Raw genomic sequence first — 27843 nt, 5'->3', positions numbered from 1 at the left:
AGAACAGCGACCTCTACAGACCGTAGTTATTATGACCGGAGCAGAAACAGAGGCAGTGGGAAACTCGGGGTCTGAAAAGTGAAGCCAATGCTAAAGTGCCTTAAACTTGCATTCTTTCTAATAGCCAGCAGGGGGCGACTCCTCAAAAACAAGTCTGATCGTATAGAAGTCTATGAGAAAATGAGCCTACTTCTCACTTGATTTATTATTTATGGTTTCAATCGCTGGTTTTAAGTCTTCTTCAATACAGCATGATGTTCATTTAGTAAATTATTTATGGTCCCATTTAGAGTCAAATAGACGATAAAGCAGGGGATGCTTTAGTGGACGTGGCTACCTTTTGAATGACAGGTTGCTACCAAGGCGTTGTCCTGTTGCCCGGGAGTTGTCCGTGTTAACGTCTTACAACTTTAACCCTTTCACAGTGTTTTCAGCTCATGAAAGTTAATTATAACCATTTTATAAAATGTGTTATTCAGTGTTCGGTTGTACTTAGCTCCACCCTCTCGTGTCACTACTGGTTGCAAATAACCAAGATGGCAACGGCCAAAATGCCATACTCGAGGCTTTAAAACAGCAGTCCACAAACATTGGGTGACCAATGAGTGACGTCGCGATGACTACGTCCACTTCTTATATACAGTCTATGGCCAAATTATGATGTTTTTCCCTAAACTTAACTAAGTGTTTTAGTTGCCTAAATCTAAAGAAGCCTTCTTGCTTGTGTTCAAATCGTAACGTTTCAGTTTTACAAAATGTTAGAACATGTTGCTTTTAAGTTTTGCTTCACTGTTACAACGTAGTAGGCCCCTACTGACCCACATATATGGTGCTTATAATGACCGATAACGGCCATTTAACAGCCTGATAACAGTCGAATCAGTTGCAGCAAGCCAGGGGTTTAAACATGTGGATGCTGTTTCCAAAAGACTATATAAACTTGTGTGTTTTGATTGTGCTCTCTCCTCCACACAAGTACTATAAGCTCAGTTTTGTCTCATGTGTTCATTGTGCAGATCAGTCTGTAGCTACAGAAGTGAAGACGGCGGTGTGCAGACGTAGTATCCTCCAGCGACCCCCTTGGAGGATGCATGAATCAGATCATAACGATAATCCACAAGTCTCCTCATCTAGTTCACCCACACTGACTCTATTTTTAACTCATTGACTGGTGCTTTGATGAATCTCCTTTGTGCTCACTTTCCTGTGCTTCTTCCATAAATGTGCTTTAACTCTTTAACCCCAAAGCTGCAAGTTGAGTACAGGTGAGTACCTTCACCTGAGGTTATGTGCCATTTATGTAACAAGCCAATATGACCAAAAAAATCTAGTTTCTTGTGCATGTTATCACGGTAGTTCTGCATATTTAGCGACTGAACAGGTTATAATCTGTCTGTGGCGTGTTTACATGTTCATTTGTAACATCCTTACGCATTCAGGATGGAGAGCAACTGCTTTTCCTGTGATTTAGTGGGAGACTAGTGTGGAAAGATTCCTTTGTTTTTCTATTGTTTTGTTTGCAATGTATTACTACCCTTCTCTCCCTGTAATGCAGACTTTCTCTACTTAAAGAACATGCAAATCTAAGAAAGACAGGAGGGAAAAGAGATGATTATGTAAAGGTGTTTGTGGAAGATCAGTAAGGAATTATACGATTCATCACTTCAGTATACAAAACTATATACCAAGCAATATATCACAGCTACTGTAGCCTGAAACCTGAGCAGATGTAAGCGGTCACATGACCATAACAGCGTAGGCATTGGTCAAGACTTGCATTACGTAAAATAGGGAGGACCTAGCATCAATCAACATCGGTGTGATAACGGGGCAAAATGAAACATTATAACTTGTTAAAATGCTAAAAATGTCAAAGATCTGCCGTAGTAACACACAGGAAACAAGATGTTTTTGTAAAGTAGCTTGCGATGCATTTGTGTATTGTGCCTTCAGCCCTCTATCTCTCTCTCTATATATAAATATTGCTAACCTGTGACAGCATTCATGTGATTAATGACAAAGCTTTTGTCAAAACCGTAGGCTACTTATTAACAAACAACTCCAGGGTCTCTACCTAATTAAAGTGCTCAAGTGAACGAGACGAGACGTTGGTCCAAACTCTACGCAAACGCACTACATGACCGAGAAAACAAACTGACAAAAGCATAAGGCAAACAGACAACAGAGATCCTGTTCAGGCACCATACAATGTGACTGACTGTGCTTCACACACTACATCTGTTCAGTCTCAAGTACTGGTGTTGTCTCAGGGAGGGGCCACAAAACACAGAGTCATCGGCTCCTCTGTTGGCCAGCAGAGACACCCAGTGGTCAAATCTGTGTATTACCACTTATTCCAAACATTTATATCACTGCACATTTTCCACATTATAACCCCTAAACATACATCGTCATACAAGATTATACGTTACAAAAAAAGGCTTTAAGTTTTCACACCTCAGTTCACAAAAAGACATCAAAGTGTAAATTGTAGTGCTTATGAAATGATGGTCACAATTTGAGGAATGTATAAACCCAAACATCTTCCTCTTAGGGCTGACGTATGATAAATCCACAGGCAGTGAACCTCTTGAACATTAGAGATAAATATTCTTGTAAAATGTCTCATCTGTGTACTGCAGAACAAACAGCCGTGCAGGTGGAGCAGACAAAGCAAGGTGTCCGCTCTCCTCCTCCTCCACATCAGAAGAGGATCTGTATCTATGGTGCGTTGCCACGGCTCCCCCTAGGTAACGCAGCTCTATTTTTAAAGAGGCAGGGTCACCGGGAGCTCTCATTCGGCAACACACATTTTCCAATTCCTCCTCGGTCTGCTGCTTATCTCTGCTCCTGCACTGCCACCTCTGCCCTTCTGAGGCATCGATTCAAATGGAAACGTTTGATTAAAATGATTGATTCAAATGGAAAAGCTTTGTCTAGACCGGCTGCGACCGGAGCAGCACAAAGACGATGTAGTGCGGTGCTGTTTGGCGACAGCTCCAGCCCCTCATTGGTCGAGGTTGATTAAAATATAAGTGCTGCTCTGTTAAGGCTCAGAGATGGTCTAAAACGATAGCGGGCGTTTGTGCTTCGGGTGGAGAAGAAAATGAAAAGGGGGAAAAAAGTTTCCCCTCGTTTTGCACTACTGTGGTGTATATACACGGTTTACGGTGACATCTCGGACAATTGCACAACACATATGTACAGTATTCTACATCGGTGGGGAAAGCGGGGATAGAAGGAGATCCACAGTTTTACTTTGACTGGTTATTATTGCTGATGCATGATAGGCACGATAAAGATGTAATGTGCTTGTAACACTGTTAACACTACCAGAATCACTTATACATACTGTTATGGGTGCATCATTTTGTTTTCTAGATGAGAAACGTTCTCGTACGGCGATACAGATCATGAAAATATATTTTTTTTCTGAGTCTCCTTCCATCCTAACCCCACAAATAACAATCTTCTCCAACTCAACCAGAATAAGATGATGATCTCCTATAGATCTAGGAACATCCAACTGTCTCAAAAATAACCTCCTCCAAACTGGTGAACACGCGGTTCAGTACAACGTAAAGCATGTTAGCGCTGCACACACCTTAACCTCGGCTAATTACAAAACAGCCTGTATCTGAGCCCTCGGTGGGCCTTTCTGAGCTTCATTCCTGCCTCTCTCCCTCTCTCTCTGCCCCTGTAATACGTTGACAGATGGATAAAGGTTGTCATATCTGGTGGGACTCACATTCTCATCATCCCTTCATTATGGTTGGGATTGACGGCAGCATGGATCCTACGGCGGGGAAGAAGGGAATCACAGGCGAGGAGCGTTGGGGCAGAAAAGGGGGGATAGAGGGACTCAGCTCTGGTAGTTAAGGTGTGATGAACGCTGCAACAACCGGCATTGGATTTTCTCTCCTTCCTCCCTTTATTCCTCTGTCTCCCTCTCTCCAAGCAGGGCTGGGGTCGTTTAACGGACGGGAGGATCTATGAGCTCACTGGATCATAGCTCAGACTCGGGCGAGCCGATGTTCTGGTAGCCCGTCTTGGTGCTGGTGCCGTAGTTGGTGTTGGTCATCTCCTGGGTGCCGCCGGGGCCCAGGTAAGCGCGTTGGGTGGGCATCGGGGACGGAGCCTCGCTGGGGTTCTTGTTGAGGATGAAGCGCTGCTCGTCCTGCTCTTCGAGGTTGGAGATGTCCTTCATCATGCCTTTGCGGTAGGAGACGGACAGCTTGTTGGAGCCGTCGGAGATCAGGTTGAAGTGGCGGACGATGTAGACAACAGGTAAAGGCAGCATGGCCACTATGATGAGGGAGTAGGCCATGGCTAAAGCCCAGGGAGGGTAGCTGTGGAAACTCTCTGCGCCCTGGCAAACAAAGAGAGCAGAAAGAAAAGGATGAAGAAAAATATTTTCTTTCTTTGTGGAAACACACATAAACAAGAGCAACTGACCTCAGCCTCCACCCAGGCGTTGTATCCTGCGGGACTGACGGCCATCTCGATGACGGTGGCGACGATGAGCACCACTAGGATAGCCGGCGACACGTACCTCCACATGTAGTAATAAAAGGAGTACGGCCTGAAACCAAGCATGTCCTCCAGATCCTGCATGAACCTGCGAATAAGTGAAAGAAGGAGAGACAGAAATCCATCTAAGTATCCCCGTTACCAATGAGCAAACATGCACAACACCAGAGTCCTTAAATGAACTGCACCCATCATCACAGTTATTAATTACACCTGTGCTTTTTCCTAGTAGATCAAAATGTCTGCTGTGAAAAAGCTCCATTGTTGGTTGATATCTGTCCTGGCTGTGTCTGGAATTACTTCCCCTACTACTTTTTATATAATGGACACTCTATTGTGAGTAGTAAATTCAGATTTTGGACACTCATGAAGCATCATCATTTTGCATCAACACTCACAGGTGAGTGTCACATGTGAAGCAATGTATTGTGGGATTATTAGTAGAAAGTAGTGCACATGGACACTACTTATTTGTTTGAGGGCAATATATAGTGTATAAATTTGCACACAAATTTGATTTGAACACTCAATGGACAGTAAATGTTGTGCGTTAGATATTAAATAGGGAGTGATGTCGGACACAGAATCCTACAGCCATGATATAGTGGCTCTGTGAGGTTGTACTTGGGCACAGCTGCTTTGAGCTTAACGCTAATGTCAGAATGCTAACATGCTCACAATGACGTTTTAGCAGGAAATGTTTACTCTGTTCACCATCTTAGTTTAGCGTGTTAGCATGCAAACATTTGCTAATTATAGCACTAAACACAAAGTAGCCTACAGCTGAGGCTGATGGGAGTGACATTAGTTTTGCATGTTCTCATCCCTTGAGTTGCTAGCGTGGTTACAATTAGTTAGCCTCTAGATGTTGGTGAACTTTCCCCTTTGAATAAAGGAGTGCTGCAGGAATGAGTCCTAAAACCTGGAAATTAGTTAGCATTCTTCCGTTCCCCTCATCTGGATTGGAAGTCAATGGGTTTTTAGTTAGATGTCTGAAATAAGGTCTGTGGTTAACACAAGCTTAAGAGATTTTAACGTTTTTTTTCTAAAACATAAAATACGTCAGTAAATATCCCACTCGTGAATTTTAAAGCTTTTACGTGTCTTTAAAAAGGCGGTTGCTAACAAGTAGCTAAATTAAACTACTAAACATCATCACGCCGACTCGTCCGCCTCTACAGCCTCATTGCGTTTATACTCGCGCTCATGCAACCGTTGTGTAGTTTTTTTGTAGCCTAACGTTAGCTTTTCACTTCCGGCGATTACAATCACGCTTCAATAATCATGAAAGTGGTGTTCATTTGTTAAGATTATCTTGCTGAACAAAACATGCAAGTATCATAAATGTTTGTTTACCACAGAGTTTATTTTCTGCAATAATCCAAAACCCAATGGAAAAATCCCATTGGCTTTTTTTTGAGGGAACCAGGGTGATGCTAACTTCCTGGTTTTCCTACAGAAATACGTCATCCCTGCAACACTCTATAGTTGTCGGACCCTGGTCGAAGCTGGCCAATGTTACACTATGATTGGCCAGTCTGCGTTCGAGGGGCAGGACTTAGCGAAGGGTCAATTGACCAGACACTGCAAATGTCTACATGCTGCCTTAAAATGAATTCAATCCCAATCAGTCTACATATCCAGTTTTGTTACCTCTTAGTGCCGTAGATCCAGGCCACAGAGATGTTCTCCAGGATCACCACCACAGTGAGAGGCAAACCAGCCGAGTAGTCGTCAAACATGGTGACAAAGTAGTTCCCTGAACGCTGCACAAACAGCAGGCCCAAAAAGAAGGCTATGACACAGCAAACCACTGAGAAAGAGAAGAAGAAGAAGAAACATTCAGTGAGAATCACAAACACTTTCAATTTCATCAAGTACAAGAGGATTTGTGTTTGATAACCAGAATGAAGAGACTCACCACACAGGATCTCTTTGCGGATCTTGAAGGCGTCCAGTATGGGTGTGGTGATGCCGGTCATGGTGCCGATCATGCTCCCCAGACCCAAGTTGATCAGCATGAAGAAGAACATGACGGACCAGAAGGGACTGGCAGGGAAATGTGTCATGGCCTCTGTGAAGGCGATGAACGCCAGACCAGTGCCCTGAACCGACTGGAGGAAGGAGAAGGAGGTGGAGGTCAAAGGTGGCTGATGATGGTTATCTTATATATTAGGACAACTTGTCGTATATCATCACTTAAACACGAACTACATCTTGATATCTAAACACATCACAATCTCATTTCAGTGTGTGATTTCTCCCGCTCTGACCTTGTTGAGTTCGTCCTCCAGCAAGCAGGCGTCCAGGCCCAGCTCGCCGAAGCCGTCCTCCTTCACCGTCTTAATGACGCCGTACATCTCTGTGTAGTCCTGGGAGGACAGGTGGGAGAAGTTGATGTGAGGAGGGATGAGGTCTTTGCTCAGCACACCCGTGTTCAGGAAGCCCAGAATCTTCTCTGCATTACTGCACATGGAAGATAGGAGATGTGGAGAAGAAGGACGTGTTAGTGAGTAAAGGTGGTGTGATGGTAACAATGGTGGCAAAAAGAGATTGGTCAGGTAGCATCGGTTACGGTACGACGCACTCACTCGACGACACACTTCTCGTTCATGACATTGGCCTTGAACCCCAAGACAGCAAACACGACTAAAGTTGCCAGGATGGAGGTGACGAAGTTGATGGTGGAGACCAGCGCGGCATCAAAGTGGCAGTTGTTGTCTCGCTTGTTGTAGCTGGAGAAAGCGATGACGCCTCCGAAGCCCAGACCGAGAGCAAAGAAGACCTGCGTGGCTGCTTCTCTCCACACCTGCGGCTCCAACATCTTCTCCAGCTACAGAGGAGAATGGGGGAAAAAATTTTGTATTTATTGTCATTTATCCTCTCAAAAAAACCTTTAATGTTGAGGTTATCCCCTCAAATAGCTTAATGACATTCAAGACTTGACTGAAGCTACTGTGAGAAATACACCACCAATATAACAAATTGGAAAATCTGAGAAAGAAGAGAAATCTCATCTGGTTTTATCTCTAATTTAATATTTTTTAGTTTGAATAATTAATAATGTAAGAGTAAAAGAGACATCCATGTGTTTACTCCTGTTACAGCAGATAGCCCAACTACTAAATTCACATTGTATGATCATATAGAGTAAACAACACAGTACAGGTTAAAATTTTCCGTGTGATTCTACATATTCACCACTAGAGGGGTACATCAACCCAACACGGGACACCATGTGGATATTAATGACAGTTATGTGTGAGTGGATCTGACCATCGACCATCACGGCTGAGCAGCTCGCACAGACAAAGTGTCACTTATGTTACATATCTGTTTGGTTCCCATCCTTTTTCATAACAATAAAAGTACAGAACAACTGATAAACTGTACAATTAACCCAAATAGTGAACGCAATAACTGCAGGAAGTTTGTGTAAAACGAGCAATTTGGATGAATTTTGAGCAGATTATTTCCTGTGAATATTGCATCAGATATGAGATATTTTTAGGAACTTTTAATACAATTATTTGTCTATATTATGTATATATATATTTTTTAATTTTGTAACAATCATACAGAGGCTACTTAGTTCAGTGTCAAGCTTTAAAAATAACAATTTCATTTAGTTTTCTTCACAGAAATGAATGAAATGCTCAGATATAGGCCAACTGTACATATCTTATGTATGTATTTTTATCTATTCAAAATGTACCTTGAAGAAGGATTTTTCACGTATTCAATACTCTTATCAACATGGGAGTGGGCCAATTTAACAACACAAAACAATGACGAATATTGTCCAGAAACCCTCACACCCTCAATTCATAACATGGCAAACTGCAGCCCAACAGGCAACAACAGCTGTCAGTGTGTCAGTGTGCTGACTTGATTATGACTTGCCCCAAACTGCATGTGATTATCATAAAGTGGGCATGTCTGTAAAGGGGAGACTTCTGGGTACCCATATAACCCATTTTCATTCACATATCTTGAGGTCAGAGGTCAAGGGACCCCTTTGAAAATGGCCATGACAGTTTTTCCTCATTTGTTTGTGGCGTTATTTAACCTCCTTCGTGACAACCTAGTATGACATGGTGGGTACCAATAGATTATTTATTTTTTTCTAGTTTCATATGATGCCAGTATCTTCACTCTAGCTTTAAAACTGAGCCTGCTACAACCTAAAATATTGTAAGTTGCGTTAAGAAATTAGTGGTGTTACACTAATTTGCGTTAATGCATTATTATCGCGTTAACTTTGACAGCCCTAGTAAACTGTATAATTGTCTTACACCCCTTAAAAAATCAAGAAGGCCTTGCAACCCCCCATGAGATTAAGACTATACTTTCACCTCCAGCACACCACAATTACATTGTGGAGAACCTCAGCTAAGCATATTGTATTAGTTTTTGTTATGTCTAGGTTCCCCTACACTGGGGACATAACAATTGTGAAAATCCAAATCCTGCTGAGACGACCCTGTGTAAGAGTTGCCTCTTTTTAGTTTTTACTCTCACCTTAGGGGTGAACATGTGAGCGATGCCGTCCACCGCTCCCTTCAGCATCAAACCTCGCACCAGGAAACAGAAAAGCACCACATACGGGAAGAGAGAGCTGAAGTACATCACCTAAGAGAGACAGAGAGAGAGAGAGAGAGATAGTCCAATACAGTGTTGCCATGGACACGCTTCTCTCTGAGGCCTCACACATGGAGGAGGACCAAACTGCAACCACGCACACACACACACACACACACACACACACCCACACAATCAATGAATCAATCCCCAAACTGCTTTGTGTTCGCTTGGCACTGAATCTGTGAAATCTTACCAAATGTGGAGAGAGGACTCCTTGAGGTTTGGAGAGATGAGTCAAAAATCCTTCCTACAGCATTTCGGGGAATCATTGCAGTACTGACGATGATAATTGGATTACTACGTTTAATGTTTATAAAACCGTGTCAGACCTTGGCAATCGGTGTATTTTCCTATTGAAAATGTGGGCTGGATGTTGCGCTGCGGTGCATGACTCACTCTCTGGAAGGAGATTACAGGATGTTGTTGCAGTTGTTGCCAAATGAAGCATTTTCCATCTGCATCCTGAACCGGTCTTTGCTTGGTTCAGTTCAAGCTTATTAATGTTGCATGTGTCTCCCTTCCATAATATAGATGAGATCCAAAAATAGACTAGTGCTGATGAGAGGCTTTAGCGTCTCACCTTTGACTCAAAAGCATTAGCAGAGTGAATAAAACACTCACTGATATGATATAAAGCTAGATTTGTAAAGCTTTTGTTGAAATGATGCATCTTTATGTAGAGTCTGGTGTGGTAATCTCTCTGTATTTGTCAGGCTCGGCCCCTGCTGCGAAGCCATGGAGACCCCGTACCTTCCCAGAGGACTGGATGCCCTTGATGACAGCCAGGCAGACCAGGATCCACGCCACCAGCAGGGACAGAGTCATCTTCCAGTTCAGGCCGCCCGTGTCGTCGATGCTGCTGGTGATGTTGAGAGTCTGGCGGTACCAGAAGTAAGTGGTTGCCGAGCTCTTCTCACACTCCGGCTCCACGACTACAACGAGGAAAAGGAGGGCAAATGGCATAAACAGTGCTGCCACAGTGGAGATATACATAATAAATTATGGACATACATTTTGGTTAGAAGTTTTAAAGGAAACTTTAAGTATTTCTTTAATCTTATCTGTCAAATAATGTACTGAAGCAGTATATTTTGCTGAAGAAAAATGAGCAAAAACCACAACGTCCAGGTTTCAAAATATGACTAAAAATACAAAAGTGTGAGCAGCAAAACGTACGTGAAAGTATTAAAAGTAAGGTACACATCATGCAGAAAGGCCCCTTTTAAAATGTTGAATTCATTGATTTATTATTACTGGTGCGTTCATGTTTAAGCATTATCTTAATGTTGACTTTTAGCTAATTAAACTATGTGCACTGCAGCTGTGTGCTATAATTATACTACGTAACATCATATAACGAACGGTTCATATGAAATCTTACGAAAAGTTATTCCTCAATTTTCATGTTTTCCTATAAATGTCCAGCAACACGTGTCAATTTCCGCTCATTACATGCATATAGTCTTTTCAAAATAAACTTCCATCTTCACAGGAAACAACTTCCTCAGGTTTACGCAACAAAACTATTTAGTTAGGTTTAGGATTGTGGAAGTGGCGTTACTTAAGTGCCGAAGTTCCGTGACTCACACGGAGTACGAACACCGGTCTCCTGAGCAAAAGGCTGGTGTTCCCGACCTCCTCCCTCCACAGTGTTCGTTGCTCTTTTTACTTTCTGGTTCACAATTATGTGAATTACATACGAATTGATTTCACTGGATACATGTTAAAATATATGAACTTTTCGTAAGTTTAGCTACAAACTGTGTGTGATAACAGCCTGAATTATAACAATGACTCATATTTTTAAATCTATCTTACACTGCAAAAAAAAGTCAGAAAAGCCTTATTTTCTTTATTTTGTCATTTTTCTTGATTCAATGCAGCATTATTTTCTCTTATTTCAAGATACTGACACTCATTTCTAGAAGACTCTTTAAATAAGTTCATTCGTATTAGAGAAGAGTTGAAATTATCAGATTTTTGAGACTAAATAATTGACAGACATGACTTGCTAATATGGAGATTTTTCAGTGTATGTTGTGAATGTAAAATCTTAATGGTGGAGTTGCATTTCTTTTCTCATAAAACATTTGCAAAGCAGATTTTTTTAACACTTGCTGTGCACTCCAATACCCATACTACCATACTTTTTAGTATGCCAGAAAAAGATTTAGTATGTCCCAATACGTAGTATGTCAAATGCAGTATGCCAGAAATACAAGTATGTCCTACTACATCTGGTCGCATTTACCAGAATGCAAGCCAGCATGCTTTTCTGGCTATTCTGACCCACAATCCTCTGCCCAGCAGATATATGAGCAAGAGGGTCAAAGTTCAAGGTGCAATGTTATGATGAAGTAGTATGCTCCAATTTTGTGTATACTTTATGCAAAAGTACGTACTTTGTAAGAGCAGCTGCAGTATGTTCTAAAAGTAAAAAGAAAAATATGTGAACGCAGCCTAGTTTACATCCATCTTCACCTGCTCGCGGTCTACTTCTTGCCTGCCTTTGCAGATGAATTGCTGTGTTTCTTGGTGCATTACCACCACCTGTTGTGTGTATATATGTATCGTGTCACCCAAGTGCGTGTGCATCTCTGTGTGCGTGCACAAGATACGTAAACTGGGACCCACGTATTAAAACATCGAACACAACGGGGTACCTTTAACCTGCAAAGTGCCTCTACCTGTCAGATAAATGTAGTGGAGTAGAAAGTACAGCAGTACAAAGTAGAACAAATATAAATGTACTTAGTTACTGTACTTCTATCTCTGCACATAGCTTAACTGAATCCTAGATAATCCACAGCATCCTCGCTGCCTCCGCAATCATAAGCACAGTTGACATCCTGCCCTCTAATGTTCAGCTGATGCCCTTTACTCTGCCAGAACCAGCAAGTGCCTCCACCACAGGCTACGAGCCGCCAGCCCTTCGAGGTCCTGACACTGCTGGCTTGGTCGTACCATCTGACCGGCCTCGCCAACAGAGCTGCTCTGTGGGATGATGTACACGGCCATCCTGACTATAGAGAGCAGCACGAACCCTTTTCTGTTAGCCTGCAGAGGCGCTGCTGCTGCTGCGTGACTGCAGATCCACAGCGAGGCGGCAAGCTGTTTCAATGCAAAGACACGTTCTGCAGCTTTAAGCACCGCCTTGCGTAGCCTGTGTGTGTGTGTGTATGCATGCTGAGATACTCTGCTGAATATGGAATAGTCTTGCAGGACTCTGCAGGCATTAATTTTTCCTCTATGTGGTGTCGAGGGCTCTATTGTATGGGCACTTGTCTTTTGCTGCTCATCTCTGTTATACAGTAGCTGCAGCTGCGTTGTGCGGTGCATCGCGTGTTTTAAACTCACTGGCTTGGGATCCATTTCTCACGATGGGGCATTCGGCCCAAGGCAGTGGATACTGGAAAGACTGGAAGAAATAGAAGATGCTCCAGCCGATAATCACATTATAGTAGAGGCCGACGAAACCGCAAACCTAGGGGGGGAAACGGGAGAAAACAGCAATACTTATCATTCCTAAAATACAATCACTAAACTACACAAGCAGCACACACAGGGGACAAACAGCACGCAGTTTGTTGAGGTGAACGCCTCCTCTTGAGTCAGGGCGCAGACGCTGAGCACACAGCTTAAGATGGAGTGTGGATGAATTATTGAGCTGTTTGCTCTCACCAGCCGAGGCCGGGGTCCTCTATGACGAGGTATTTATAGCTGCTGAATCTCCCTCTGCAACATCCGGGCTGCCACACGCCTCACTGCCCCAGGCCAGGCCTCCCCCCACCACCTCTTCTGCACTAGATTGATGAAATCACGATCAGACGGACTGACAAACAGTCGCATTCGATCCCTGACTGACTGTTTTATGCTGATGGGATGGGTGCATACTGGGTCACTACTCCTGCAGATGATGGGGACAGATTATGACAGTAAGCTACGGTGGTCTTTTTGCACGTCACTCGCTGTAAAATACCAAGAGGAAGTAATACGAGCAGGCAGAGGGGGAGTCCAGTAGACTGAACTCTGCAGCACGTTTGTTGTCTCTGCACATAACATGTCCAACTCTCGAGTGGAGAAGTGAAAGTGAGAAAATCTTAGATACAACACCAATCCAAAAGGCATTTCTTCAAATCATGTGTACAATAATTATGGTACAACGTTACTGTTTAAGGCATTAAATAAAAGGGATCATAAATGATCACCAATTTAGGTTTATAATCAATAATTTAATAATGCTTAACAGATCAGTGATAAGCCATTAAAAGATAATTAAAAAAAGTTTATCAGTTTGTGAGTCCACAAAAGGTCTCTTAGGTTGCTGCGCATTCTCTGAAATTGTAGCTCTGTTTATTGTTTTACAGTCTCAATGGCTGACTGGAAAACAATATGTCATGAGTTTTTCCACTAATAATAAGACCTCAAATATCAGTAGGTCATTAATAAATCAGGTAGGCACTCAAACAGTTCAATAGGACAGGATCCTTTAAAGAGACAGGCGATGGAGAGAGAGCGGCTGTGGTCAACTTCACCTGCAGTATATTCCAATGGGAAGTTTTCATGGAGGGAAAAAGCATCAAAATGTCGATAGAAACTTCTCAAACCTCTCCTCCAGCAAAGTCCACCTCCCTACTGGACATTTTCCATGGTGAAAACCACTGGATTACATTGTAATTGACATGATTTCCTGCTGATCTTGTGAATGAAACCACAATTTTACAGCCATCGTTTAAGCCTACAAAGGTTTTAATGTTATTAGTGATGTTTCACCAATGGATTTTGGGTGTGTGCAGTACATCTGGGGTCACAATCTGGCCACGGAAATGTTTTAATTATGAAGTATAACATCTTATTGCTGACCTGTGCACCATTAATAAATAATATTTAGGACTTTCTATAGATGGCAATGTTAGTCGGTTGGCCCACCACTTAAGTCCTGACTATTTTTTGGGTTGGGTGGATTTGGGGAATCTATTAGCAGAAATGGAACATAATATTCATAACTATGTTTTCATTAGTGTAAAATAAAGTGAAACTAAGAATTGTTGTGTTTTCATTAGCTTGAATGAGCCCTTCATAACTACATAGGGAGCAGGTCCTCTTCACGGAGTCTGCCATGTTGCTCTGCCATGTTTCTAAGGTAGCCCAGAATGGAAAAACCAAACACTGGCTCTAGAGAGAGACTTTAACGTTTTACGTTACCTGAAGGCCACAGTAGTTCTCCGACACACTTGTGAAACTGAGGTAACATAAGCCTCAGAGTGTAAAACCGTGGTAGCGCCAGCCGCCGTCTGACTTCCGTTGCTCCTAAAGTAGTGTTATTACGGTAAAGATGGCCTCTGAGCAAGGCGAACAGCGTTACCACGGTTTTGCACTCGGTGGCTCATGTTACCACAGTCTTGGAAAGGCAGGAGTGAGCGTGGAGGGGTACTCAGTTGGTTGCAATCTGCAACCACACCACTAGTTGCCGCCAAATCCTACACACTGTACCTTTAACTACCAGATGGACTTCCATGAAATTTTGTATACAGACAAACATGTTCCCCCAGAGTATAAATTGCAATGACATTGGCGATCCCTTAGCTTTTCATCTAGCATACTATTCTATGTTAAGGCACATTGGGGACATTGTTGAAAGAAAACATTTATATTATACTTATGTTTAAAGGTACAATGTGTAGGATTTGGCGGCATCTAGTGGTGTGGTGTCAGATTGCAACCAATTGAGTACCCCTCCACTCACTCCTCCCTTTCCAAAACTGTGGTAACGCTGTTCGCTCGGAGGCCATCCATACCTTGATAACACTTCTTTAGGAGCAATGGAAGTCAGACGGCTGCTGGCGATACCACGGTTTTGCACTCTTTGGCTCACGTTACCACAGTTACAAGCGTGTCAGAGAACTACGGTGGCCTTCAGGCAACGTAAAACCAGTGTTTGGTTTGTCCGTTCTGGGCTACTGTAGAAACATGGCGGACTCCGTGAAGAGGACCTGCTCCCTATGTAGATATGAAGGGCTCTTTCTAAGCTAACGAAAACACAACGATTCTTAGTTACAGGTGATTATACACTAATGAAAACATAGTTATGAATATTATATTCCATTTCTGCAAATAGATCCCCCAAATTGTTACACACTGGACCTTTAAGCAACACTGGGGACATTGTTGAAAAAAACAATTTACATTATATTATATTAATATTTAATGGGAATAAATAATGAAAAACTGTTCCATAACAACCACTCCCTCCCATTTTATGCCATGTTGTAGAGTGCGATCAGTATGATGAGTTAATTGGTTAATGGGTTTATGTTTGTGCTTTACCATCAGACTGGAAACCCCGATGCCTCCCAGCTCAGGGTAGACGTAGTTCCACACGCCGATGCTGCCACGCCTGATCCTCTGACCCACCGCCAGCTCCAGGAAGAAAAGCGGGATGCCGATGAGGATGAGGAGGATGAAGTAGGGCACCAGGTACGCACCTGAGACAGTGGAGGGACAGAGGAAAGAGGCATTACTGCAGGGTGAACAGCTGCTTTGGTTATCTGAATGTTTGAAATCCATGTAGGACAAACGCTCATTGTAAAACAGCAGGCAACAGCATTGTTAAATTCTCTGTCAGGTTCTATTTTTGGAGTCTCTTTATTATCCATCCATCTCTTCCTCCCCCTCTTCGTCTTCATTGTCACCACTTTTTCAGATATATAACCATCTTTTTTGTGCAGAAGAGAGAGCAGAAGGCACTCGGAGACAACAAGTGACGTCCAGTCCGTCCTGCTGACGTCAGGACATGAAGGGGCGCCATGGAGACCAAACCATCCGCAGCCAGAGAGGACGGGTTCATAGTGACGGACAGCTAGGAGGAGCAGCTTGTCTCCAGACTAAAAACAAATGACTCGATCAAAAATACTGATCACGTCGTGAGTGGCTATTAGAGCTTGCAGCAGACAAAGGAAACAAAGACAGGTACACAGTGGTGTGTTGCATTGTGGTATTATTATCTGGACCATTAGAAGTGACTTCTGTGCTGCTGCCTACTTTCACTGGTCTTTGATGTCTATTCTGAGCAGCAGACACACAGAACAGAGGACATCAAAACATGTTGGTGAGGAGATCTAGCTCAGTATATACATGGTTACCCACAGGATGATTCTGTTCATTTTAACTATAGGCCTACACTTTGACCTTTACTTCATGGAGATATCAATTCAGAATACATTAAAGTGGCAGTAGGCAGTATATGTGTGGCATCATTGGGCAAAAAATCCATAATCTTTCAGCATATTGTAATTCAAGTGTTCTGAGAGATATCTAGACTTCTGCTCCTCCTCACGGCTCTGTTTTCAGGCTTTAGAAAATCTAGCCCGTGACTGGAGACTTTAACCAATCACAGGTAATTTCATTGAGAGCGCGTTCCTATTGGCTGTTGGCTTTCTTGTGGACTATAAAACATTATTTTGTCTTGTGATTGATTGTTGTTAGTTGTTCTTTAGGATGATCTTTGTGATGAAAGACAATAATTTAAACCTTCACTTGAGTAGAAACAATGAGAGGCAGAAAAAGAGGACGTATAATGGACATGAGGATGGACAAGAGACAGTTTGTCCTCATCTCTGGAACAAGCCCAGACAAGACAATGCAGCACCTCCCACTGAGTCCAAATCCAGCGGGTGATACACACACCCACACACACACACACACACACACACACACACACACACACACACACACACACACACACACACACACACACACACACACACACTCATTATGCACACATGATTCAGCTTTGTTATATCATGCATTTCAAATACCCTCTTTACACACACCTCCCACACAGGGTAGAACCAACAATGTCTGAGAGCTCAGGAAATCAGTATTTACTCTTCCACTTCCTCCATTTTAGTCATCACCACCCTCTCATCTCACCATTAAACCAGTAATACCGAAGAGATAAGGCTGCTAGAACAGCAAATAAAGACCAAACAGGAGGCTCTCACAGCGTTATAGCAGACCCCTCCGTGTTACCTCGTCTTGCTGGGGGAGAAATTATCTCATCTTGTAGCTGCTGACGGCAGAAGTCTGAGAAACGCTGAAGAGGCTTCCTCTCTGACTCGGACGATTAGTTGGCTAATTGGCTGACAGGACGCAATTTATCAGAGAGAAGGAGGCTGCGGCCCGTCAACGAACTGAGCAGAGAGGTGCAGCATCACCATATGGTTCCACCAAAAGTCAAATCATTCCTCAGTCTTAATAAATAATCTTATTTTCTATCTTTCTATCCGAGAGTTAGATGAGAAGATTAATACCACTCTCCCACATGCTGTTCTCGGCAAAAAGGTGAATAAGCGCATTTTCTAAAATGTCAAACTATTCCTTTAATCAAAATGAAGGAAGATGGAGGCAGAGAATAGATGCTATGTGTAGCTACGCAAATGTTGTCAATCAAATTCTGGTCTAGCAAAACCCACCGATGATGAAGTATTTACATGATACGGTAAAACATAAAAGCAAACTTTATTTGAGATTTTCTTCAGGCAGATGCTATTAGCACCCAATACTATTTGCACCCGACCCGAGCACACATTATATACTATTTATATGTACCTTATGTATATTTTTCTCAAATCTAACCATGTAATTTTGTCGCCTAAACCTAACCAAACTGAAAATAAAAATCAAAAAAACTATATTAGGTAGTTTAAGTGTAAAATTAGACTCTAACTTTGGCCTCCTGAGAGAAAGTCCTGAACACGACCCGTTCATCCACCACAACCTGCTCCCTGTACACACTTTGTCACTCTTTATCTTACTACTAGACTATTACTGCTAGACAGGGCTCTCTGGTTCTGGCAGAAAACCCTTCGTCGAGCTAACTACTGTTAATTTAAGTAGCAAATTCAACTAGTGTAAATAGCTGAAAAGCTGGTAATGTGACTATTCTCAGCCGGGTGCAAATAGACACTTCCTTTATCACATCCTGGATTACTTTAGAAAAGACACTTTGCAGTGTGTAAGCATTGTCTCACTCCTCTTGTCTGCCTGAGAAGCAGCTGGTTAATGGTTCAGAATAATGTTGAACGCACTGTGCTGAGATGTTGTGGCAGTTTAGACAAGTGCAATGTTTTAAATTGTTGAAACTGTCACCGTTTGTCCTCGGATGAAATGTTTACATGCTGGTTAGAGTAATTAGGTTAGTGCTGTTTGTGTTTGTGAGTCAGATACAACAACAGAATGGTACTTATTGACTAAATCTGGTGGAGGAAATAAGAGCTGAATTAGTTTTAAATTATTTCTGTAATTCGATGCAAATGAAGGTTTTATGAGAAGTCAGCATTAAATTTTCCGCCAGAGACCAGTGGGCTTTCTCAATCAAATCATGACTCAGCAAATATAGTTGCCAGGCAGAGAACAGTTGGTGCCCTCAAATGGGGTCATGTTTACCATGTTCATATGAACGCCCCCCTCTTGTGGTATTCACAAGTGGAACGTTTCTGAAAGCTCAGAGTTCACGAGTTGTGACGTGTTTGTTGACGTTGTCAGAAATGGCGGAGGCAATGGAAGTTATTTTTTAAGTTAATATATTGTAATCCGTTATTGTAATTCTTCGTAATTTTGATATGTCTGAGAAACATGTTGATATTCCCAACGGCCTCATCTTTGTCCTCTGTCATTATGCCTTTGCATTTCCTGCATTATGTTACCCACTTGCCAGCTTGCTAAATTGTTAGCGTCTGTGGCTTCTATACGCCGACAGTAACGTTAATATTGCCGTTGCTTAGCAGCGGTGTTCTCACGACTTAACCACTTCAACGCCAAACATACTGTGAACACGAGTTTCATTTGAAGGCACCAAGTATCCTGGATATCAAGACTGTGGATGTGAAAATGCAAATCTCAACAAAGGATAAAATTGTTACATGCTATTACGTTAACTACTCCCATCTGGCCACTAATAAAAAAATAACAGCACTGACTCAACACAACATTTCTTTGTTAACAATCACTCGGCACCCTGAGGGGACACATGTTCCCCATGGGTGGCCCAATTAGGAACCGACTTCCAAACCCATGAAGTGTTTCTACACTTTGCACATCGGGCTACACAAAACTTTCTGTGATTCAGACACTGAAGTGTTAAAATGCATCCACCCACCTCCTCCGTTCTTCTGACACAGGTAGGGGAACCTCCAGACGTTACCCAGGCCCACAGAGAAGCCCACCTGGGCCAGGATGTACTCCAGCTTGTTGTTCCAGGCCGGTCGGCCGTCCTCGGCGTCGGGGTCAGGGGAGGGGATCAAGGCCTTCACTGGAGCGGTGGAGCCGGGGCTCAGACCCATACTCATCTGACTGCTCTTATAGTCCATGGGGTGCTCCAGGGACAGCAGGTCCGCCACCGACTCAGTGACCGGCTCATTGCTGTGCTCCCGCTGGGTCACCTTGGTGTTCTTCGGCATGGCTGCAACACCGAGGCTCCTTCAGGTTGAAGGTGGTGGAGGTGACTAACTGGACGCAGGTGAGGAGGGAAATAAAGTTGTGCTTTTTTTCTTCAATCTGTGAAGAGAAATAGTTGGAGAGAGACAGGAAATGTAATGTAACTTTTTCTGCTTAAACCATAAAATGTTATCACAGCAGTCACACATAGTAAGTCATAGGTGTAGGGCTGCAACTAACGATTATTTTCATTGTTGATTATTTTAATTTATTAGTTGTTTGGTCTATAAAATGTCAGAAAATGGCATCAGTGTTTCCGAAAGCCCAAGATGACATCCTCAAATGTCTTGTTTTGTCAACAACTCAAAGATATTCAGTTAGAGGAGTAAAGAAACCAGAAAATATTCTCATTTAAGAAGCTGGAAGTTTGACATTTCTTTCTTAAAAAATTACTCAAACCAATTAATTTATTATGAAAATAGTTGGCGATTAATTTAATTTAATAGTTGACAACTAATCGATTAATCGTTGTAGCTCTACATAGGTGATGTTTTTATGTGTATGAACAAGGATGAACTGATTAGAATTTGATGATGAAATATCACTGTGAACTCACAAAACACGTTTTTGGCCATAACTCAGGAATTCACATGGTAATTATGACAATTTTCACACAAATGTCTAACAGCATATAATGATGAAACAATCACAGACATGGATGTAAACTGCAACTTGACTGGTTGGCGGAGGCGTACAACTGTGAGGCAGTAATTCTAGTTTTCACTTTTTTCTGACTTTACTGACCAAGCGATTAATCGAGAAAATAATCATATTAATCGATAATGAAAATAATCATTAGTTGCAGCCCTCTACACAGTTGTGATCAGCAACTTTAACCATTTTGGTTCAGCATCATGTTCACTGATTTTCCTGTTTGCTAAATAGTATATAGAGTATTTTAAAATGGTACTTAAACTGCAGCACTTTAGAGCCATAAGCGAGGTATTTCAGAAATCCACTTCATTATGGTGAATGAGACAAATATTGAATTACAATCCATTTCACAGCAGAGCCCATTATACTAAAAGTTGAGTCATGTGAACAGCATGAACAGCAGCGAGCAGTCTGTCAGTGTGACTGCTGCTCTCAGGAGAATGTAATAATGTAATAAAACTAAAGCCTCTAAGCACAGGTTTCATCGGTTATCATTAACCTCTGTATTTTTTTGCAATCACACAGCATTTCAAAGGCCGTGATGAAAGAATCCAAGAGTCCAGTGCTCCTGAAAAGAGAAACCCGTCTGGAAAGTTATCGTCTCTCCAAGTTCTCTGGTATGTGTCACGTTTTCAGAGGCCCAATCCACTAATAATCCTACAATCCTGTGTGTTGTGCCTCCGCAAAGGGAAACTGGTGTATGTTATACTGTATAAGAGCTACTGTGTGAGATTCTCCAGCATAAATGAGGATTTTACTGTTATTGTTTTAACAGAGGAAGTGAGCCACCCAGATCCTGACATGTCCTGTCTTGTGATCACTGTAGAAAACGGGCTAAACAATAGACATACTGATTAAAAGAGCTCTCCACAGATTTAGCATGGCACTCCTATAACACTGTCAGACTCACGATGGACAGATTGAGAATGAGCAAACAGTTTTTGACTGTGCTGAGGACATCGTGGGTTTACGCTCAACTGAGAGATTAAAACTTATTAGAAGTGACGGACACAGACGGACATGATAAAGGTAAGGTAAATAAACGCCATGTTATAAAGTTGTGGAACATAGTATATAGTTTGTTCGGAGCACATGTCTAAACAACAATTAGCAGCCAGTAACGGTTAAAACTACAGGACTTCAGTCACTACAGACAGTTTTTAAAAAAGTATCCTACATTACCCGCAATGCAGTGGGTTACGCTAGCAGCGGCTAATGTAGTCTAGGGTGACCATATTTTAAAACCCCCAAACCGGGACCCTTAAAGCAGCAGTGGGTAGTAATGGAGCAAATATGATTTAAAAAAAGTATTTTTATAAAAGTTCACTATATCCTCACAGTAGTGCTTGAGACAGATAATCTGAAATAAAAATCATGTGCCCCTGTGTCCTCCGGTGCTCCTCATGGCATCTGGAAGATTTCACAGACGGGAGGAAAACCACCAATCAGAGCTGATCTGGAGTCTGCCATCTCTGAGCAGCTGTCAGTCACTTTCGAACTCCGATCAAACGGTCAAACTAGGCAGTGCTGATCAAATATGAATCAATATTCTGTTACTGTAATGCCTATTTCTCACCTCAAATGTTTTCAGAAACATCTTGTAGTGTACCGTTTAGCTGTAAAATTAGAAAGTTTGTGACCCAGCAGCCATGTTGAGATCAGTTGAGATTTTGTAAAGCCTGAAAACAGAGCCATGAGGAGGTGCAGGAGTCTAGTTTTCTCTCAGAACACTTGAATTACAATATGCTGAAAGGTTATTATGGATTTTTCTCCCAACGATGACAAAAACATTCTGCCTACTGCACATTTAAGTGTACTGCATGTTCATGCACATGCGTATGCACTTATGCACGCACCACATGTGACAGAACATGATAAATGCCTATATAACCCCTGAAAACATGCATTATTATTATTATTTTAATTGTGGTGAAAACCGGTACAATTTGGTAGTGACTGTTGAAAACCGGGACATTTTCGTGTTTTACACATATTTGTTGGGACTCGGGACACCCAGCTTGAAACCGTGACAATCGTCTGGTCACCGTAACGTAGCCTCAAGCAGAGCTCACCTCTTTTTAACTCCACCCCAACACATTTTTGTGACATCACTCTCCTCTCACTCTCATCGCAGCTCCTTCTGGAGCCACAAAAGTCTTCATACAACTTTTTTCCCCCACATTTACAGTAGTAGAAGTGTAAAATCTGTTCCCTTTAAATAGATGGTGGTTTCTGAGTGAAATAGCACCTCTGCTCTTTTATGATGTTAGAGGAGATGGCCTTGTTCACTGCGGGAAACCCTGTAAACACTGGATAGCTAATCCTTTTACATTAGCTGCAAGCACTAAACACTCAAAATGACAAGAGGACCGTTGACCCTCAAAGACTGTGAGACAGTTAGAATTGCACATTAACTTTAACTAAAGGTCATCTTAACAGTGGCCAGTCTTTGATGAATACTGAAAAAAAAGCAGCTGTACAGGAGCTGACAGAAACCAGACTTTGAAGACAGATTTCAGCTGTCTGACTTTTCTCTCTGGCAGCTCAAGAGCAGCGAACAGAAACCAGAGGTGTTTGATCTGGAGACCTTTAATCTGAAAACAGATGCAGCCGACTGAAATCACCAGAGCCGGACTTTTATTCAAAGTGACTTCTCAAAAACGGTTGCCAGTCGGCCGGACTCTAAGCCCACCCGGAGGCCGCACCAGCAGCACGCACATCACATTCCTCAACGGTGGCGCTGAGCCCCTGCAGTCACGACACGCAGCAGCTCCGAGGCTGAGAAGCTCGACATAGATCCAAGAACAGTAGTGACCTTTCCCACAGCAGTCTACAACACAATACTGAGTCACCATCGAACGCTCTCCCACGGAGGTGTGAACCAGTGACGTGCATGTTTGCAAACAACGTTTTTTGGGCCAAGCTGCAGAGTTTTAAGGTGTGCAGAGTGGAGTGGAGCTCTGACAGACTGTTTGCCCTACTTTTCTTATGAATGGAAATACTGCTATAGTTAGTAACAAACTGCCCCACTTACATTTGGGGTAGGATGGTGGCGGCTTGTTGCACACAACTGGCCGGCAGGATTCTCTCTCTGACTTTCTAATCGAGTGCAGTGAAAGTTTTCGATGTTGATTTGAGCAACTTTCAGAGCTTCACAGTATGTGCTGACACAGATGGCACATTACAGAGACGGCAGGACTTCATGTACAGGGCAAGACGGTGTTACAGATTATGACTCAATCAGAGGGAAACATGGTGAGTGGCGAGAAGTGGTGGAGAATAAAATGCATGAAATTAGGTGTTGAGGAAAGAAGAGAACATTAAAGTGTTAGTAGGCAGTATACTTTTAAATAAAAAATCCATATTAACCTTTCAGCATATTGTAATTCAAGTGTTCTGAGAGATAACTAGACTTCTGCACCTCCTCATGGCTCTGTTTTCAGGCTTTACAAAATCTAATCACAGGTCATTTCAGAGAGAGAGAGAGCGTTCTTATTGGCTGTTCATTCAAAGGAGGCGGCTATCAATCACTCGCAAACTCCAATCAAACGGTCAAACTAGGCAGCGCTGATCAAATATGAATCAATATTATGTCACTGTAATGCCTATATTTCTCGCATAAAATGTTTTCAGAAACATCTTGTAGTGTACTGTTTAGCTGTAAAATGAGAAAGTTTGCTCCACCTGGTCGGCGGTGCTTGGTGTTTCCTCAACTGATCTCAATAAACGTTCTCATTTTACAGCTAAACCGTACACTACAAGATGTTTCTGAAAACATTTGAGGAAAGAAATAGGCATAAACGTAACATAATATTGATTCATATTTGATCAGCGCTGCCTAGTTTGACCGTTTGGTCGTAGTTGGTGAGTGATTGACAGCTGCTCAGAGACGGTAAGGCTCCAGCTCGGCTGTGAAATCTTGCAGATGCCATTAGGAGCACCGGAGGACACAGAGGCACATGATTTTGTTCAGATGACCTGTCTCGTGCAGTACTGTCAGGATATAGTGACAATCATAATCACATTTGCCCCAATTCTAACTACTTCTGCTTTAATGTAAAGGGAAATATGCTGCAGAGACTGAAGTATTTACTTTTCAAAGAAATGGGAGTGGTGGTCCTGCATGGTCCCCATGTGACCAAAGAAGCATCCAGGGAGGCAGATGTTCCTGTAACTATATATCCTAATTCTCCATGTAGACAGTTTGGTGCTGATGATGTAACACAGCACAGGTTCTTCTGTGTTTCTCCTGCAAAGATCCACTCCACTTTTATCTCGTCTGGTTGCTAAGCAATGGCTCTTCTTGCTGCAAAATTGAAATGCCATCCCCGCAGCATCAGTGGCCGCCTATCTCTCCTCTCACCATCTCAATCGGACAGACATGATATCCCCCCGAGGATCGGCTGCAAATAGCATGGAGCCGCTGTGGCAGGAGTGAGGACGGACAGAGGATGGATAGATGTGGTGGCAAAGCTGGAGGTTGATGGGAACTATTGCAGGGGTCAATCATAGAGGTATAGCAATCACAGAGAGAAAAGTGTGTCATTGTAAAATATACAAGGGGTTGTGCAGAGGCCACTCAGAAGTTGATATCTGAACAACGATGACTCTCATCCTCTGTCTGGTGAGTTCAAGCTTCTCCCATCTGGTCGGAGGTTTATGGTCCCAAGGTGTAGAACAAAGCGCTACAGGAACAGCTTTGTTCCAGCTTCAATTGTTCCTTTAAATAAGTCCTAGCAGCTTTTGCACATATTTATGGAAAGTTTATCCCTTTTTTCACTTTAATGTGTCTTTTTTGTCCTGATATTTCAGTGTTTTTTTATATTGATCTTGTGGCCTTCTTCTTTTTGCTGGGTCCTGATCCCAGTAAGCCTTTGAGTACTCTTTGTCATGTTTTTGGTATGTCTGTCTCTTGTCTGTGCTCTACCTTATTGTCAATACTGATGCCCTCCTCTATTTTTACTGCAAAACAAATCTACCTATGGGTACAAATAAAGTCACCTGAACCTGAACACAGTGATTCTGACAGGTACAAAACAGCACCTGCATGGCTGCATGTTCAGGCATCCCTCAGGCCCACACACACACACACACACACAGCTAGAGGACTCAATTCAATTCAATTCAATTCAAACAACTTTATTAATTATTAATATAAATGCAAGTCCATTTACCATTTACCATCCTGAACAACACAGTGATTTTGACAGGTAAAAAACAGGCACCTGCATGGCTGCATGTTCAGGCATCCCTCAGCTCCACACAGCTCGAGGACTGACTCTGTCCATGCATATAACCTCTGATGCCTTGTCAAGGTCAAATGAATCTCATAATTATACCAAACCAGAGATGCAAACAGCCCAAATAGGAGTCAGCATGTGATCAGCAGCCCCCTGCAGAATTGATCATATTGGAGCCAAATGGACACCCCATGTCGTCCAACATGGAGGATTAATGAGCGTCAATGTTGCGGTGAAATCACCATCTGTCAGGTGTAGAGGTGGAAGAGACCTTCGTGTCTATCAAGTCATTTTAAGAGGCTTTTTAAAATTATATTATTATCGTTGGTTATTCGAGCGATGCACGACAGCACGGTTTATTCTACACAGAGAAACAGACGCATCTCTAAATGGATCAAATAGTGAAAAATGGTTAAAAGAGCGTTGATCTTACCGTGTGCGTAATAATGTGCAGATTTTGACGTCCGAGTCAGGCTGCCAGTGTGGATCCAAAGTGAAACGGTGTTTTCATTCAGTCTCTGTTGTCTCCGTGTACAACATTTCTCTCTCTCTCTCTCTCTCTGCGCGCAAAGAGATGCGAAACCAGCTTCCAGTCACACGGAGCGCATGGTGCGTAAAGTGTGACGCAGGGAGCTCAACACCACACTGCAAACAAGTTTGCTTTATACTGTAAATGACATTAACTTGTGCAGGTATATAAAAAGGCGTAATGCAGCTGTTTTGGTTCCTTTTAAGGATGGTGTGCTCTGCTCTGCAGCAGCTCTGTGCATGCCCACACCTCTGGTTTCCACGTGCTGATTGATGTGCTGTGTGTTGTGGGGATAAATGAGCTCCCCATAGTATACTGGAGAAATTACCATGGCAAGTCACGACGAAGTCTGACGCAGGTTTGACTCACCCGCTCGTGCACACGTCAGCAGCTGATCAAAAATAAAAAAAAAACATCTGCAGTGTTCACAGGATGATGATAAGAGCATTACACAGGTAGCCTGCAATCATCATCTGATTGAATTTGCTGCTTGTGCAAATGGTTGTTTGGATTGGTCAAAATGCTTTTCCAGCAGCGATAATGCCAATTATGATAATGATTATTTATTTTATTCATCATTATTATTATTATTATTATTATTATTATTATTATTATTATTATTATTATTATTATTATTATATTATCATTATTATTGTCACTATTATTTATGTATTTGTTTGTTTATTATTATTATTATTATTGTTATTATTATTATTATTATTATTGTCACTATTATTTATGTATTTGTTTGTTTATTATTATTATTATTAATTATTATTATTAGTAATAATAATAATTAATTATTATTAATTATTATTATTAGTAATAATAATAATTAATGATAATAATATTACTTTATTTTTATTTTATTATCTGCAGAAGTAGTATGAGAAATGACCTATCAGTTGATCTTTACATTGATGGAAGCTACCCTGACACCTCTTACCATTAGGCAGTGCTTGCTTATTTATCATTATTATTATCATTATTATTATTATTATCATTATTGTAACTATTATTTATGTATTTTTTTAAAAATTTGTATTATTATTATTATTATTGTCACTATTATTTATGTATTTGTTTGTTTATTATTATTATTATTATTATTATTAGTAGTAGTAGTAGTATTAATAATAATAATGATAATAATATTACTTTATTTTTATTTTATTATCTGCAGAAGTAGTATAAGTAATGATCTATCAGTTGATCTTTACATTGATGGAAGCTACCCTGACACCTCTTACCATTAGGCAGTGCTTGATGTTAATTCCTAATAGACGTGTCAGAATTTGCTGCTGTGGCCACGGTGATGTAGACTAAAACAGGTGTGAAAAGACATGTGCTTCCTAATGGACGCTTCTCAAGTGTAGATAATTTGTGGCACAGTCATTTTTCTCTCTGACACTCGCAATTTATCCTGCCCTTGGCTCCGTCTGCTGCTCCACACTCCATCTTATTCTTTTCTCCTGCTTCTATACGGGTGGCTTTTTATTTTCACTAAATAGACAAAGAAGTTTGCATGACCTTTTATTTTTGCTATTTTGCATGTAAGGGTTCATTATTCAGACAACTCATGTTTTTTTCATATATATATATATTTTTTTTTTTTGCAGACATGGCAAAGGTCATCATATCAAATACAGAACATATTGTCCGTGACATGAAATAAAAACATAGAAAGAGGACCCCCCCACCCCATGTTGGTCTTGGTCACAATAAATAAATAAATAAATAAAAAGTAAA

General features: G+C 41.8%; 1 protein-coding gene across 1 annotated transcript; it reads right to left on the bottom strand.

The window, feature by feature from the left end:
• Positions 1 to 734: 734 nt before the first annotated feature.
• Positions 735 to 26399, bottom strand: slc6a17 (solute carrier family 6 member 17). Its single transcript, XM_074644530.1, has 12 exons — positions 25999 to 26399; positions 19334 to 19731; positions 15502 to 15659; positions 12532 to 12658; positions 9925 to 10106; positions 9052 to 9162; positions 7122 to 7363; positions 6804 to 6996; positions 6452 to 6644; positions 6184 to 6343; positions 4456 to 4618; positions 735 to 4369 (listed from the first exon to the last, which is right to left on the bottom strand). The coding sequence occupies exons 2-12, from the start codon at positions 19632 to 19634 to the stop codon at positions 4007 to 4009; spliced, it is 2193 nt and encodes a 730-aa protein (XP_074500631.1). The 5' UTR covers positions 19635 to 19731; positions 25999 to 26399; the 3' UTR covers positions 735 to 4006.
• Between the last annotated feature and the right edge of the window lie 1444 nt (positions 26400 to 27843).

This window comes from Sebastes fasciatus, chromosome 8 (genome assembly GCF_043250625.1).
Source record: "Sebastes fasciatus isolate fSebFas1 chromosome 8, fSebFas1.pri, whole genome shotgun sequence".
In the NCBI taxonomy this organism is placed as follows: Eukaryota; Metazoa; Chordata; class Actinopteri; order Perciformes; family Sebastidae; genus Sebastes; species Sebastes fasciatus.
The sequence above is the reverse complement of the archived record's forward strand: the minus strand, read 5'-3'. Positions and strand labels throughout refer to the sequence as shown.

Excerpts from the sequence above, each read along its gene's own strand:
- slc6a17 (XM_074644530.1), bottom strand. The coding sequence starts at position 19,634 with ATGCCGAAGAACACCAAGGTGACCCAGCGGGAGCACAGCAATGAGCCG. Across the intron at positions 9,163-9,924 it reads GCATCCAGTCCTCTGGGAAG|GTGATGTACTTCAGCTCTCT; the intron begins GTACGGGGTCTC and ends TGTCTCTCTTAG. Across the intron at positions 6,645-6,803 it reads TGGAGGACGAACTCAACAAG|TCGGTTCAGGGCACTGGTCT; the intron begins GTCAGAGCGGGA and ends TCCTTCCTCCAG.